A 16304-nucleotide genomic window follows, 5' to 3' on the forward strand; every position below is an offset into this window, starting at 1 on the left:
CCCATATATGCAGTTGATGTTGAATGTCCTAGTCCTTAATGTCTGCCTCCAAAAAGAAAAAAAGAGGAAAATGAAGAGGAGGAAGATGTGATCTCTATAAATCCCCTGGTAATCACTTCAGCCAGAGGGGGAGGGCTTGCAACAATGGGGAGGTACAACAACAATGGCCACCCATCTCTTTATACCTCTGTGATCAGAAGCAGTAACCAGCAATCACAGCATAGATTCTCCAGTATTTGGAAGGCAAGGTCCTTTTTGGCCACCCTGGCTCCTGTAAGCTGTTCTAGGAACATGTGCACAGCTGCCTCCCATGGGACTAGAGTTGGGGGTAGGTAGTTGCTACTGTGCAAAGAGCTGAAATTGAATGAGACTAATGGCAATTTACTGTCTAAGACTTCTCCTGGAAGTTTCAAACTTCAATAGACTCCAGAGTTCCAAAATAGTTTATCATATGGATTCTGCCAGCACAATTGTTGTCTAGGTGGGGAGACAGATTCCTGGTGTTTCCTACTCTACCATCTTCCTAGAATCCCCCCAATACCACCAATTACATTTTAAAATGCTCAATCTGGCTGTTGTGAGCAGGAGAGAAGAGTAAAAGCAAGGAGATGAATTAAGAGATGGTTTCAGTACCTAGGTGAGAAATAATGGTGGCTTAAGTGAGATGATAGTAATGAAGATAGTGAGATTTGTTTGATTCTGGATACACTTTAGGCAATTTTACCATGTTCTGCGGCTACTGTTAACTCTCATTTCTGGCTATACTGAGATAAATAGCCCAGCCCATGTGACTATTGCATATTGCATATTGCCTTAGGTACCAATTTTTCAGGCTAAGATTTCACACATTGCCACAACACGGGTAGGGCCACCCACAAATCTACAAATTTGGCCAGTATTTTCACCTTACCATAGGACCGACAGGCGTAACATCATTATGAAGTGTTGCTTTCCATATTTCTATACACACACACACACACACACACACACACACACACCCCACATGCACACACGCGTGCACAACCCAATGCTTACCTCCTTCTGGGGACTTAATGAAACTGATAAACTCCTGACAGAGAATATAATGGAAACACAAGTTTGTTTTACAGAAGAAAGGTAGTCGGTATTTTTCCAACCAAGTCAATAATCCTTTGTACTTGGCAACCTACAGTCAAAACAAAATAAAAACAGAAAAGATAAATGGTGCTGAACTGCTAAGAAATACAGCTCAGCAAGAGGCAATAAATCATTTCACATTGCAGTATCTGGCCAGAAGGAGAGGTGTGTGGGTTAAAAATATCTAAGAGGAGCAGAGACTTCGTCTGAGGCTCCCAAAGAAACAAATTGATTATTAGGAAATAAAAAGCTTGATCTTCCGTCAAAAAGTCTTCCTTATTCCTGGGTGAAGTTGTTAAAGAAAAAATGTAAGTCTTCCTTGAGAGAAGAGAAGCAGAAGAGATTTGGGTCTGTGGTGTCAGGTCATAACATTCTTCAAGTGGCTTCTTTGTACACCCTCTCATAATTTCCGACAAGCCCCTAACCTGTATCAATTGCACGACACATACAAAAACACACAAAGATTCACATGATTTAGAATACTACATGGAGCCCTGAGGGATCAAGCCACCAGAGAAGGGGGAAAATAATTAAAAATGTTTAAGTTTCAGGGTTATCTTTGGGAGACCAAATATAAGAGTCAGAGTAAGGTATGTCTTCTCAGCTCTCCAGAACACAAACCTTGCTATGGGGGACGTACAGTGACCTTTCTGATCCCATTTGACACTAGTAGGACATGGGGAAGCCATTGGTAGGTCTAAGGTCTACACAGTGGAAAAGGAGAACAGAAAGAGGAAAAAGGAGAGGATAAAGACAATAGATAAGAAAAAGGGAAAAAAGGCATAAAGAAAAAAAAAGATTGGGAGAAAAACACGCCTCTGGAGGAGAACGGTCTAGCAGTCACTAGAAACTGCAGGGTGACATCTTACCTTGATCTATATCTGATAATGCGTATCTGATAATAACTCTGTGGACCCTGGGCTGCCACTTCCTATCCCACGCCATGGCAGACATTACCAATCAATTCCCAGACTCTTTCCTGCTTAGATGTACCCTCAAGGTTCTTCTCAGGACAGCACTCCAAGCAACTACTAGCCAACAATCACAGCGGATGTGAGAGATGAATCCCATTTGCTAACTACATGGACCGGAATATAAAGGAAAGAATTCCCCAGCAATTGCTTGCCCAACAGACAAAAACATTAACAAAAAAAAAAAAAAGAAAGAAAGAAATGTCTGACTGGCATATTGCTAGTTCTTTTCACCCACTTTAGAGTTTCTTCCATGTCACTCTCTGGACTTCCTCTCCTTCTCCTCCCAATTCACATTTCAAATACACCTCCCTCTTTCTCCAACCCAAACCCTCACCACTCAAGAATTTTACTCACCAAGTCATAAGGTATTTCTGGCCACAAGCTCCATTGTGAATTTTCAACAGTGTAAAACGGTGTTTGACCAAAAACCTGCAAAAGAAAGCTAGGAAACAGCCAAGGGGGTAGAGCTTTTCTCTTCATGTATATGGCATAGTCCATTGAAGCCACAGGAAAAGAGAGGTTTACTGCTTTCCTATTTCAAGGGACATTAATTCTTAAATTTATTCTGTATCAACTGTATCAACTTTCTGGGGACAAAAACACCCTAAATAGACTGAGTTGCAAAATTTGTTTATCTTTTGGCTCCACCCTGCCCTGATCTGGGAGCTATCTTACTTGTGTGCAAAGGCCAAGGCCCATGATAATGGAACACACTTACTTTGTGTATTCCATTATTCACTTTCTCCGTGGACTTAGAGAGTGAATGCAAAGGTGTAAAACCTTTTCCTAATGAGAAATAGCTTTAGATGTATCTAACCTCTTGAACTGGAGAAAATAGGGCTGAAGATGTGAGGATTAGGGGTACAAATTACATATGGAGACATTAAGAGAATCTAAAATTAATCGGTAATTCTAGGCTACTGTACTCTTTTGTCATGAAGAAAGACTGTCACCAAGGCAACCAGCTTTGCAGCTGATGGGAAAGGGCTTCTCTGTTTATAGGTATCTAAGCTTAAGTAGTCTCACCCTAGGCACCAAAATGTCTTCAAAGTGTCCCAGAAGTGTTGGTGGAAAACTAGAGGGTCTGAAGCTCCAACTCCTAGCTGAGCTCTCAGCATATCATGTCAGTCTGACCCTCTCCCCACCTCAAGACTAACAGCCCCAAACTTCAGTCATTCTGTGTCCCCCCTCCTTTACTGCGAACACTTCAATGGCTCTCTGTCACCTCCAGGGTGACATCCAAACTCCTGAGCATGGCCTGCCTGATCTCTGGGCCTTGGCTCAGCTCACCTGTGCATCTTATCTTTTACTTGGTCTTATTCTTACAACTTTTTCTTCAGCCTTACTGGTTACCTACAGATTCCCCCAAAGTGTCATAGGATTGTATTCCTTTGTGCATTTTCTTTATTTGTTCTCTCTGTCTGTCAGGCTTTTGCATCTCTTGCTACTCATTCCCTAGTCTTTTCCTCCTACTTCTTTATCCACCCTTTTCTCCTCACCTTCTTCCCCCAGTTAATTGTCAAATATCTACTTCTCTTTCAAGACTTGGCCTGTGTAAGCCTTTCCTGGCCTCTTCCAGGTAGGGGTCGCCTCTCCCTCCTGTGTACTGTATCTCCACTGCCTCCTAGAAAGTTCTATCATGTCACTCATACCTGAAACACCATTCTCTCACATTAGACTGGGAATTCCTTGAGGACAAAGATGGTATCATTACTGTGTGCATCTCCAATAGTAAGCCCAGAGGCTGGCACATGATAACCACTCAGTAACTATTTGTGGGATAATGTAGAGTGTCTTTTTCCCATTTATCTGAAATTTCACCTTTTAATAGGTGACATCCCATGGGAGTGTGCATTGAGATGAGCCACAATTTATAAAGCTCCAGCATTAAAATGTCACCAAAGATTTAAACTAAAAATGATGCAGGATAAATCTAGGTCTAGATATTAGTATAAGACTAGACAAATATCTAGTTAATATTTTGATGTTTGAGAAGAATTCCTTATGGAGAATGGAATTTAAGCAGAGATTTGAAGAATGGTTAAGACTTTGGTAGGTGGAACTATGAGACAGGCATTCCAGGCAGAAAAAAAAAATAGCCCAAGGAGAGGTTCAGAGGTGGGGCAACACCAGGTGTACCCAGCGAGGATAGAGCTACCACCACTAGAGCACTGGGCGTCAGCAGAGGGTGTGATGGTAAATAACTTCGGATGGGCAAAGGCAACTAAGGAAGCTAGGATTTAGGACTTGATTACATCAACAACGGGAAGCTCCTGGAGATTTACAGGTGGTTCTGGTTCATATTTATTTGCTCAAATTGAAAATTTTTGATTTGAGTAGAAATTTAGTGAATAACAAAAATTTTTTAAAAAACAGGTGCTCAGCTCAGTGAAATTCTCTAGTCAGCTGTTAATAAAATATTTGGATTTAAGTCTGAGAATGCTTACCGGAAGAGAAAGGAATGTGTTGAAAAAATCAGCAAAGATTTCATCCTCTAGCAGAATTATAAGATTAGTAGAACCAATTATCTCTATGTGGAGAGAAAAAAGAAACATGAACCAGGATTGCATTCGGGTGGAGAAAATGAAGCCATCGAATAGATCATTTCACATAGCCTAAGCTCAGCATTAGGAAAGCCTATAGGACGGCGGTCCCCAAGCTTCTGGCACCAGGGATCATTTTCGTGGGAGACAGTTTTTCCAGACTGGGGAGTGGAGGGACGGTTTCGGGATGCAGTTACTTTTCAGAAAGCAAAGGCAGGAATTGACATTTATTCTAGTCAAACTTCAACTTGTCAGTTTGGGCCCAACATTACGTCCTGACAAGAGCTTTCTTAAATGTCGATTTAGTCATGCAATGTATTTATTTCTTCTCTCAGGTTTGATCATTGTGCTGCCCGAGTTAATCCAAGGAAATAAATGTTGAATGTCATAAAGGCAAGCATGGAGACCCCAGGTGAACTAGGGAACTCCTTTAAGTTTACTCTAATTCACTGTGCTCTTTAGAGTACAATATTCAGCTAGTGAATAAGTCAATTGTTTTATCAATGGCCCAACATGTCTCCTTCATGTCTGAAGTTCATAACGAAAGACCGTAAAATGGGTCTAAATATTATACACTAGGCCTGCCTCTCTGTCTAGTTAAGCATCTGATAATGACAGTAAGTGCCATTCACTATCACTAAAGTGCAGTTATGATAACATAAAAAAACCTAAATGATCGCCTCCATCACTTTTTCTGATGACACCAGATTGATTATTGGCTTCATATACTAGAAATAGAAATAGAAACACAGAAAATCAAACACTATTGTGAGTAACAGAGCTGGTGTCAGTGCTGGCCCTCTGTGATACTGGACAGCAAGAGAAAGTTCTTGTCAGGCTATAATGGTAGAATCTACCACAATGGTAGAATTTATCACTACCTCCCTGCACCATCGTGTACCTCTTCCATTATTACAATTAACAAATCACATTGCTAAAAAAAAAAAAAAAAAAAAAAAAGACATCTGCACCTGAATGTTTATAGCAGAACAATTCACAATTACAAAGATGTGGAATCAACCCAAGTGCCCATCAATACATGAGTGGATTAATAAAATGTGGTACATGTATACCATGGACTACTACTCAGCCATAAAAATTATTGCCTTTTGCAGCAATTTGGATGGAACTGAGACCAGTATCCTAAGTGAAGTATCTAAAGAATGGAAAAACAAACACCACATGTACTCTCTACTAAATCGGAACTAACTGATGAGCACACATGTGCATAGAGGGAAGTCAAACTCAGTGTAAATCAGCCAGTGGGGAGGGGGAGGAGAGGATGAATGAAAACCTACCTAATGGGTACAATGAACAACAGCTGACAGGCACTCTTACAACCACAACTCAAGCATTATAAAAGATATTCATGGAACCAAAGTTATGTGTACCCCATAATACTTTGAAATAAAAAAAAATGTCAACTTGCTTTCATCCATTGATATATCTGTCTTCCTCACCAGACTGAGCTTTTGAGAGGAACGACTTTGTTTTTTCATCTTTCTTCCCTTAGGCTCTAAAAGTGTTTGCACAATGTCTAAGTTCTGTAAATGTTGAATGAATTATTCTTTCAAGAGATGATCTTCAATCTTTCGGGCTTTTGTTTCATTGGTTGTCATTCGTAGAGTCTAACATGGATTTGTTGAATAAGTACATCACTGAGACCATCTGAGTACAAAAAGGTGGGATTTGGGAGGAATTTCCCAAGTGAGTGTTTTCCATAGCTACACACACTGCTGATGACAAGGGGCTTGACGGTGATAGGGCTTGCCATTGACAAGACAGTCTAAGTGAGATGTAGGAACAAAGCTCTACACATCCTCCCCTTCCCCATCCTACTTCTCCTCCATTCCTATTTTTCCAGTCTTACCTGTTCTACCATCAGACTTCCTAACAATCCAAGAAGACTTTCAGCATTCACTCCACACCATAAGAATACTGACTTGGCAACAAGAGAAGGCACTGGATAATCCCAAATCCCACACCAGCCTTCTCCCTGGAGGAGGTAAGGCACATGATTGCCCGACTTACATTGTACTTCCTCCCTCTTGCCTTAATTGTCTTATCAAAAAAGTCCTGTCCTATCCTTAAAGATCTGGTGGCAGAAGGTAGGAGGAAGGAGAAGGAGAGACAGATGGAAAACAAAGGGCACAAATAATAGGAAAGTCCCATGTGGTGGCCCTGAATGACTCAGACCTATTCACGATTGGGAAGGTGAGTGGTTTGCCTTATTTGAGGGACTCAAAGCCTTGAAGTCATCCCTCCCAGAGACTCACCAGCGTTGCTCATGTTGCCATGCTCTTCCTGACACATGAATTGGTTAGGAGCAGAATCAGCCCCCAGTCAACAGAACACTGCCCCCTGTGGACACATAATGACACTGCCTCTAAGAGGTTCTAGATTCTTTTGGGCAATGGCCTACTTTAGTATAGATGTTAATCTGAAGCTAAGTCTTTATCCGATCTACTGGATCCCCTTGAACATACTAGATTCTTCCTATAATTAAGCCTTTAGTCCATAATATTTCATGCGCATTGATTGGTTCTTTATAATTATGCCCAGGATCTCTTCATTGCTCCATCCTCTCCCACCCTAGGGTAACTTTTGCATTTCTAAACTCATGTCCCAAAGGTCTTGAAAATTATTACATTTGATGTAATTTTAATAAGCAATATCTCCTGGATATTCTGTCCACGTAAAACATCAACCTCCAAAAGACCTGGATCCCCTTTCTCTGAAGGGTTATCAGGCACTTGATTTTCTCATTAAACAATTCTTCATTTCTTTTGTCCTCTTCTGGTAGGAAGTGAATATTAAGATGAAAGACCAACAGCCCTAGAAACCTTAATAATTTAGCCAAGAATTACTAAGAAAAGAGTTCTTCAGTGTCACACCCAAGAAAGGGTTTAAAGAATTTGAAAGTCGTGGGATTGTTGGGAAGCTTATATAATGTCTAAAAAAACTTTGTCGTCCCAGGGAAAGAAAAAGAAAGTTGAAACTGCCAATAAAATACCACATTTAAAAAAGTGTTATGCTTTTTCTAGTATATGTAAAAACTAAATACTGTATTTTAGAGTGATTTTAGTGAGGAGGGATTCTTTACTTCTTGATATTTTATATATCCTAAGATGAATTTTTAGCTTACCTTATTTCTTTAGTCTATTATCAAATACCACATTCATTAGTTAGTGTAACATACACATCTTAAGAGAATTCAAGGTGAAGCTCTGGATGGTTCAATAATGTCATATTGTTCCTTGGATTATCACCTCTCTTTGGAAAAGGGCTATCACAACCTCAGCAAAGAAATAGAGTTGTGGTCTCTTCTTAAAATGATGGCATATAGGGTAGTGATATATACCCACCTTCCTTAAGACAGTATGATTTCAGACTGTCTTCAATCAAGCTGTGTGCAGCTACTCTTTAGTCCTAATTACTGCCCCGCTATCATCCCCACAGCTCGAAGAGGCTGCCTATTGGAGCCATTAACAGCCAAAAGGAAGTCACTCTATGAATGGTAAGGATGAAAAGCCAATGTCACTGGCTAGAGGGTGGAAGTGCATAATGGTTGGTTCCCTAACCCTTTCATGACCTTCTAGTTTCTGGAAAGAAAGGGTACCAGATGTCTCCCAAAGTCGTGTGATAATAAGAATCACCTGGACTTCTTGTCAAAAAAAATAAATTACCAGTACCTTCCCCTGGCAAACCTGATTTAGAAAGGCTGTGTTGAAGCTCAGATGTCTCTATATTTTACAAGGGACTCAGATAATCATTATCATCAGGCAAATATAGAAAATACTGGTTTTCAAATTAGACATGAGCTTGCAAGTCAGCCCTGATATTTACTGGGTTCATGTTAGATCGGATCCAGCATGCAATTAATTTTCCAAAGCTCTGGGCATCTCCTTTACCCCAGTGCACAGTTACCCTGGGAATGACAGCAGGTCTTTGGCAAAGATTAGGAAGAATATTCACAGTAAATACTTGCAAAAATATTGCAAGATTCTTCCTAAAGGCTAAATGCTTTCTTTTTATTTAAGAGATTGTAGGTCTGACTCAGGGCTGAAAATTGGAGGAGAGGCCTTATTCTTTACAATGATGGCTCATTTTAGGTTCCTATTAAGTCATTTACTCAATAAATATTTTTTGAGCACCTCTATGTGACACAAACTGTTCTAGATGTTTGGGATGCATCACTGAATAAAATGGTCAAAGATCCCTGCCGTCACAGACTTTACCTTCTCCAGTAGAGTCTTACTGGGCTGCCCACAATATTTTTTTCCAAGAGATCCCACGGTCAATGACCACCACAAAGAATCTGTGGGTTGAATCATTCTGATATCCACACGGGCATAGGTGCCTATTATGATAACCACTCTTACTTTGTTTTTGGTGGTTAGCACCACTTCCCATTGAGATCAAAGCCAATTTTCAACTAAGACATATTTTCTCAGCAACTGTGGTTGTCTCCACTGTGCTGCTACTGCTAGCACCACCACTAAGCATTTGTTTTGGAGTATTTGTTGTCACAAGAACCACCATGCATAATCTCCGTTGCTCCTGAGCTTTCGAGTCACTTCTCCAAGATGAAAGTTCTGAGTCTAGGACAGGTGTCCATGTCCTTACTGCCAGGGCCAGGAGAGGGACTGTCTGGCCCTGGAGATACCTTAAAGAGATACAAGTAGAATTACCATTTGATCCAGCAATCCCATTACTGGGCGTCTATCCAAAAGAACAAAAGACACTCTATAAAAAAGACACCCACACCCGAATGTTTACAGCAGCACAATTCACAATTGCTAAGATGTGGAAACAACCCAAGTGTCCATCAATACATGAGTGGATTAATAAAATGTGGTACGTGTATACCAGGGAGTACTATTCAGCTTTAAGAAACAATGGTGATATAGCACCTCTTGTATACTCCTGGATAGAGCTGGAATGCATTCTACTAAGTGAAATATCCCAAGAATGGAAAAACAAGCACCACATGTACTCACCATCAAATTGGTATTAACTGATCAACACATAAGTGCACATATAAGAATAACATCTATTGGATGTCGGGCAGGGGGGAGGGGGGAGGGGGTAGGAGGGGACGGGTATATGCATACACAATGAGTGTGATGCACACCATCCGGGGGATGGACACTCTTGAAGCTCGGACTTGGGGGGGGAGGGGAGGCAAGGGCAACATACGTAACCTAAACATCTGTACCCCCATAATATGCTGAAAAAAACAGACTCACACAATGATTTTTCACCCCACTTAGGAAGAGTGGTCAGAGACAGAGTGACCAAGAGTTTTTTGAGATACACATTTTTTTTTAAAGAGCAAATATTTACGTTTTTATTATTATTTCAGAATATTGTAACTTCGACTCAAGCAGTAACAAAAGCAATCCATACACACACATATTTCTATATCGATTGAATTCTGTGCTTATTCATGTCCGCGCATCTAAGTTTAACAGGAAAAAGACCTACATGATGTTTACTGGATGCCTCCGCAATGCTTGCTTGTGTATCTTTCCTGCTCTCCTCTCCATCCCTCCTAGATTGTTCCTTCAATACCAAACTGGGAGTAAGAACCCTTTCCAGGCTCCTGTGAGATGGTGCCCTCTGGTGGATGGTAGTGAAGATTACACTTTTCTCCCCAAAACTCTACTCTGTCATTTGGACGTTTTGTTTTTGCCCAAACCTATCTTCAGTTAGCGTTACTTTCCAAAGAGATTAGGATTACTGTCAGAGTGCTCATGCCTACTGTGACGGGAGGAGTACAGAAAGGCCCTCATCATCCGCACAGTAGGCACGCCTTTCCTCCATTGTATCAGGCTTAGCTGCAATTCTCTGTGGCTTTGTAGGCCCCTGCTAACACGTGTTGTGAGATGTAATAATGTTCGGAGGCATTAATTTGCTATAAGAGATGAGTTTACCAGGATTTAACAGGGTTTCAAAAGTACTCAAAACATCAAAACAGAACACGTCTAACGGCTAACAGGTGGTTTTATCATCTCTTCAACCTTCATCTTTGTAGAGATAATATCTTGAAATACTAATATTTGGGCTTTGCTTTTCAACCCTCACAGAGGAATTTTCCTCTATTTTGTCAAAGATATTGCATCAAGATGAGGTCAGATTATAATAGCAAAACAAAAAGTCAATTTTTAGGTTAAAAAATCCAAAATATGCTCTTAATATCAAAAAGAGGAGGTCTGAGTGAAATAGAAAACAGAGTTTTACCATCTCAACAGGAAAGGGTGGAGCAGAAAAGCAGATTGCCTCCCACTCCAACCTCCAGGGCACTACGGGGGTTCCCCGAGCTGGAGGAGCTGCAAGGCTGGGCCAAGACCTGAAAAGCTATCCAAGGTTGTGGGTGAGAAACAAGGGGACGGAACCCGGAGGTGGCAAACAGGACACTGCACAGCTCCACTGGTCTCCAGGACCAAGGAGAAGCACGGAAGCTGAACTCTGCCTGAGGCATATTTTATTTTATTTTCACACTAGGGACACCCGTTCATCTCCGGCAGAAAGCAGTGTTGTCGCCCGACCATCCTGCTGATGCAGGGGGCAAGCCCTCCGTGGAATCTGCCTTCGGGTCACACGCTGAACATCCCGCACTCCACGCCATCCCACATTCTGAGACGTGGCTGAGACCCTGCTAAACGACACTGGGAAGCACCACCCTCCCGCGCCACGCAATAACTCAGAACTCTCGCCAGCCCCTAAAAGCTGAGGGTGATGGTCCTTGGTAACCAGACAACAACCCACTGCTGCTGTACTTTAACTTTTAAATAAGAAAATTAACAAGGAAGAGTAGAGCCGAAACCAAAGGATACCTCTAGTTCTCCTAGGAACTAGAAGAAAAAAGGAAAACGGAAGGACGATGACCCTCTAGAATCCCTGCCCCCGCCCCACTCTGTCCTAACTTGATGTTTTAGTCTCAATCAGGAGTGAGGTACGCTTGACAGATTCTTCACATCCTGGGGAAGATGTGGGAGAAGGAAAAGGGGCGCAGCACTCGCTGCAAGTCCCTGACCCCCCTGTCATACCCCGCTATAGCATTATGTGACAAAGCTAAATGTCTGGCTACCTTAAGCCACTTTCTTAACCCTTTTGAGTTTTAGAACCTCACTGATAGAATAGTTATGAGGATTCAAAAACAAAAGTGCACGGAATAAACAAGGCATTGGATTTTATTATACGTGAAAACTAGAAAGGAGTGGGTCCAGGTGAGTCTTGAGAAATCAATTCAGATGTGTCAGAAGAAGAATCTGACAGCCGCTACGTTCAGGGAGACATGGCCAAAGAAACTCTGGAAACAGACAAGCCCTCTGAACCCTCACTATGTGCAGGGCGTCGCTCTGTTCCATAAATCCTGCAGAGGAAGGTGCCTTTAAGGATCTGAGTTTCTGTTTAATAAATCACAAAGTAATCAAAGGAAAAAAAATCAAGAATAGTTCTATGAGTTCTGCATACTCAAAATGACAGTCTGGATTTGGTATGAGCATTGATGAGATCCAGAACAAGAAAGGATGAGGAGGTGGTTATTATGATGGGTAAATTATTATGTACTAAATATGGCTGGTGGTCCTCACTGTATGTGGTGGGTGAGGGATATTTATAAATGGGCCAAAGGCAGGATATAGTAAATTTATTTTAACGTTCTCATGGGAGGGGAAGGAGGGAGGCAGAGAGGTCCAGGGCAAGCAGATCTCAGTTGCTAGAGTTGAGGTCGGGGGGAGGGAGGGCAACAGGAGGGGAGCCGCGAGTGGAGGTCATAGGTACACTCCTCTCTTGTTTCATTCGCCTTTCCTCTGCACACTGCTCAGCAAGTGAGACTGAGAGAAGCCAGAAAGGGATAGGGGTGTGCCCATCCCAGCAGAGTCTGGCGCCTCGTGGTGAGACATCTCTGAAGGAAGGACACCCTATCATCTTCTCTGACATCTCCACCTCTCACAGCTTCTCATCCAGATATCCCGGAGTGTGCAGGCAATAGGGAACCATTTGGAGGCACATCCTGATTCAGCCATTAACAAAAATGTAACAATACCACAAAAAGGAGAAGCTGTAGATCCAGATCATCAAAATGGCACTGAAGACCACATGCCAGCAGAAGAAGGTGGTGACAAACGCAATGTCATTTTCATCGTCATCCATCCATTTATAGCCAGAGATGGGTTTGTACAGCATAAACCCCATCTGCATCAGCCAAGAGCCTGTGATCGTATACAAAAAGGCCTTCATCATCCAGACCAACGGCACATTGGGAGCCCACAGCTCTGCGATCACCACCAGCATCAGCAGGAACATGGCCTGGGTGAGCAGCATGTGAGACTGCAGCTCCACTCCTTCTGTGTCCTGCATGTGAGACACCATCAGGGGCAGAGAGATGAACACGCCCAGGGCTTGGACACTTTGCTCGAGAGCAGCACACCTCTGGGGCAGCAGGTTCTGGCTCACCACGTCTACACACCCACTCAGGAAGATGGTCATGTAGAAAGTGAGATGCTGCCACTGTTTGCGGTACATAAAGTTTCTCTGATGATATATCTTGCTGATAAGTACAAACTGTGTAGGAATGCTATGCAACTCTTGGGCTACTAAAATGCAGGCGCTCAGTATCTTCAGCAACCCCACATAGCATATTTGCCGTAGCCTTGCCCATCTTCCTTTGTTCCAGGGATGGCGTGGAGGGTACTGGACAGGGGCATTGCATATCAAGGCCCTGGAGACCAGTCGTGCATGGTAAAGTCCATAGAAGAAGAGAGACAGCCCTGGATACAGATGGCCCTCAAAGCCTCCCATGGAAGAGAAGGTAGGTCTGACCAAAGGCAGAAGCAAAAAGCTCAGGAATGGCCATTAACTTAGAGCCACTTCAGGCTCTAGAGCATGGAAGGAGCCTCTTGAAGCCTACTTATATCCTCTGTTCAGCCCACTGATCTGCTTACAGAAGGGAAATGGTTTTGGAGGAAGCCCAAACTTATGGTAGGGTGGGTGTCATGGTTTCCGTTCTGGTCTTCTGCTCTGGTTCATTGATAACCAGCTAACTTTTGACAAACGATGAAGTAAGCATATTCTCCAGCACAACGCCTGGGCATCTGCCATTCAGAGACTGTGCTAGAGGCCCTCCTCCCTCTCCTCTCACTGCCCTTGACCCTATTGCTACCCTCCTTACTTCCCTCCTGTCTTAGTCTGTCGGATGCTGTAACAAAAATACCATAAACTTGTGGCTTATAAACAATATAAATGTATTTCTCATAGTTTCAGAGGCTGAGAAGTCCAAGATCAGGGTGTCAGCAGAATCAGTGTCTGGTGAGGGGCCACTTTCTCATAAATGGTGCCTTCTTGCTGTGTCCTCATGTGGTGCAAGGGGCAAGGCAGCCCTCTGGGGCCTCTTTTATAAGGGCACTAATCCCATTTAGGGGGACACTGCCCTCATGACCTAATCACCTCCCAAAAGGCCCCTTCTCCTAATACCATAAACTTGGGGGTTAGGATTTCAACATGAGTTTTGGGAAACATAAACATTCTGATTATAGCACTTCCCAAATTCACAGAACATAAGGAAGAACACAGAAAAAGCATGGAGAATATACAATGCAGGGTTTATCCCTTAACATTCCTCATATAGGACCTTGTACAAACACTAGGTACAACTGTATTCCCCTAGGTATAAATAGTCTTAAGAAGCACAAATAAACATACCAAGGGCTCAATTATTCTGGCATCATTTGAGGATTGCCAGAAAAATTTTCACTCCTAAGAATCCCCCTTCTGCTGATCTCCAGAGAGAACTGAGATGTCACCTTCTGAGATTGCTTCCTTTGGGTCACAGCAGTGTTCTTCCAAGTTAAAATGAAAGTGAACAGGTTCTATCCAGAAATATTAATTCAAAATCTCTTGGAGTAGTGTTTTGCAATAAACATTTCAATAAACACTTCCAGGTAATTCTTATGCAGGTAACGTGTCCTGCATGTAAGACACCACCAGGAGCACCTAAATTTTCAGAAGCACTGAGTAAAATGTAAGTACCGGTGAGAAAGAGAGCCCATTAAGCTAGTAACTTAGTGTGAATTTGCCACCAAATATTTTCTCTCACGAAATAAGCATTAGAATGTAATGGTCATGTCAGCCAATCGAGTACAGGAAATGTCTCTAATTTCCTCATATAGATCCTACAGATTTCCATTTTGGATTATTTATTAGTAAATTGTCTTTTGTTGCTGCTATGAATGGATCTACCATTTTATTTTATAATTATTATTGATATAAGAAACTAAAATTTTTTGTTGACCTTCATGTTAATCATCTTGTTGGATTGTCATACTGTTCTTACTATTTTTCAAATGATTTTATATAATCGTATTATGGGAGTAGTTAGTTATTGTGGGAATGAGTTCCTCACAAAAAGGATGAGTTCAGCCCAACTTTCTCTCTGTCTTGTGCTTGCTGACCATGTGATGACTTCCACTGTGGGGTGACCCTCACCAGATAGTGGGGACATGCTGTCAGACTTCCCAGCCACTAGAATTGTGAGCCAAATAAGCGTCTGTTCTTTATAAATTACCCAGTCTGTGATATTCTATTCATAGCAGCAGAAAACAGACTAAGCAAGACACTAAGTAAACTTTTTGGTCGGTTCCTTCCACTTTATCCCCACCCACTGCCCTTGTATGGGTATCATCAACTCTGCACTATGGAAACATCTCTCAACTAAGTTCCAATCCTCGTCCATTCCTAGCCACATTGAAGACAGGTGAGTTTTGGGAATAGAGAGCTAATCATGACATTGGCTAATTTAAATTCTCCAGTGGCATCCCATTGCCTTGCAGATAAAATCCATGCCCTTAGAGTAAGTTTGAAGGCTCCTCATGCTTTGGCCTGGTCTCATTTGTGGCCCCTTCCCCACATGTGCTATTGTCTCCATGCTTATCAGAAACTTCCAGTTCAGTCTTCCTGTCCCCTACCCCTTCTCTATCTGGGAAATTCCTCTTCCTCCTTTCTCCTTTAAGTCTCAGCTCAAGCTCTGCCTCTTCTCTACACAACTTATACATGCAGGATACTTCTCTATGCAACTTATACATATGTCTACCATTACACTTGTTACATCATTTCATAGCTGTTTATTTACTGGGAAGTCTTCAAAGTCAGAGATCATGTCTTGTCATCTTTGTCTCTTTAGAGTCTAGCTCCATGCCTGGTGGTACTCAATGAATGTTTGATGGATGAATAAGTGAATAAACTATCAAATGATCTCATAGCCTTTGCCATAAAATACTTTATAATTTAGTTATGAAGGCAGAACAAATATGTACAAATAATGCCAGGTCATTAATGCTAACTGTCAAATGAGTGGAACAAATGACTAGAACTATGCAATTAAAGGAAAGTGCTCAGCCCAGCTGTAGAATCAAGGAAGATATGATCATTCCCAGTTAACAGTTGGGGAGCCTATGATATGTGAGTTCAACCCTTATCTTTGACTCCTTTCAGACAGAGATGCAGAATGAAAGGGTATGGATGACTTGGCATAATTATAACTTCTCAGCCAGAGACACAGACACCTTTGCATAACCCAGTGTTTCTCAATGCTCTTTTTCATTTTTATTCCCCCAAGAAGCCTTTTTTAACATGTTTTTCCTTATCATCTTTTCCCCATGAAAATTTA

The 16304-nt window shown here is 41.9% G+C and overlaps 2 protein-coding genes across 2 annotated transcripts in view; both read right to left on the reverse strand.

Annotated features, from left to right (window-relative positions):
* Nucleotides 1-6960, reverse strand: part of RGSL1 (regulator of G-protein signaling like 1) — a 75164-nt gene extending 68204 nt beyond the window's left edge. The window contains exons 1-4 of the mRNA XM_012639969.1: nucleotides 6910-6960; nucleotides 4538-4620; nucleotides 2445-2519; nucleotides 1036-1165 (exon numbers count right to left, since the gene is read on the reverse strand). Coding sequence (XP_012495423.1) covers nucleotides 1036-1165; nucleotides 2445-2519; nucleotides 4538-4620; nucleotides 6910-6946 — 325 coding nt within the window. The 5' untranslated portion in view covers nucleotides 6947-6960. The remainder of the gene's footprint in view (nucleotides 1-1035; nucleotides 1166-2444; nucleotides 2520-4537; nucleotides 4621-6909) is intronic.
* A 5698-nt stretch (nucleotides 6961-12658) lies between these two features.
* Nucleotides 12659-13441, reverse strand: LOC105806769 (transmembrane epididymal protein 1-like). The gene has a single exon (XM_012639970.1). The coding sequence runs from the start codon at nucleotides 13439-13441 to the stop codon at nucleotides 12659-12661; it is 783 nt and encodes a 260-aa protein (XP_012495424.1).
* Nucleotides 13442-16304: the final 2863 nt, after the last annotated feature.

The sequence above is a fragment of the Propithecus coquereli genome, unplaced genomic scaffold (assembly GCF_000956105.1).
Source record: "Propithecus coquereli isolate 6110/MARCELLA unplaced genomic scaffold, Pcoq_1.0 Scaffold146, whole genome shotgun sequence".
NCBI classification, from domain to species: Eukaryota; Metazoa; Chordata; class Mammalia; order Primates; family Indriidae; genus Propithecus; species Propithecus coquereli.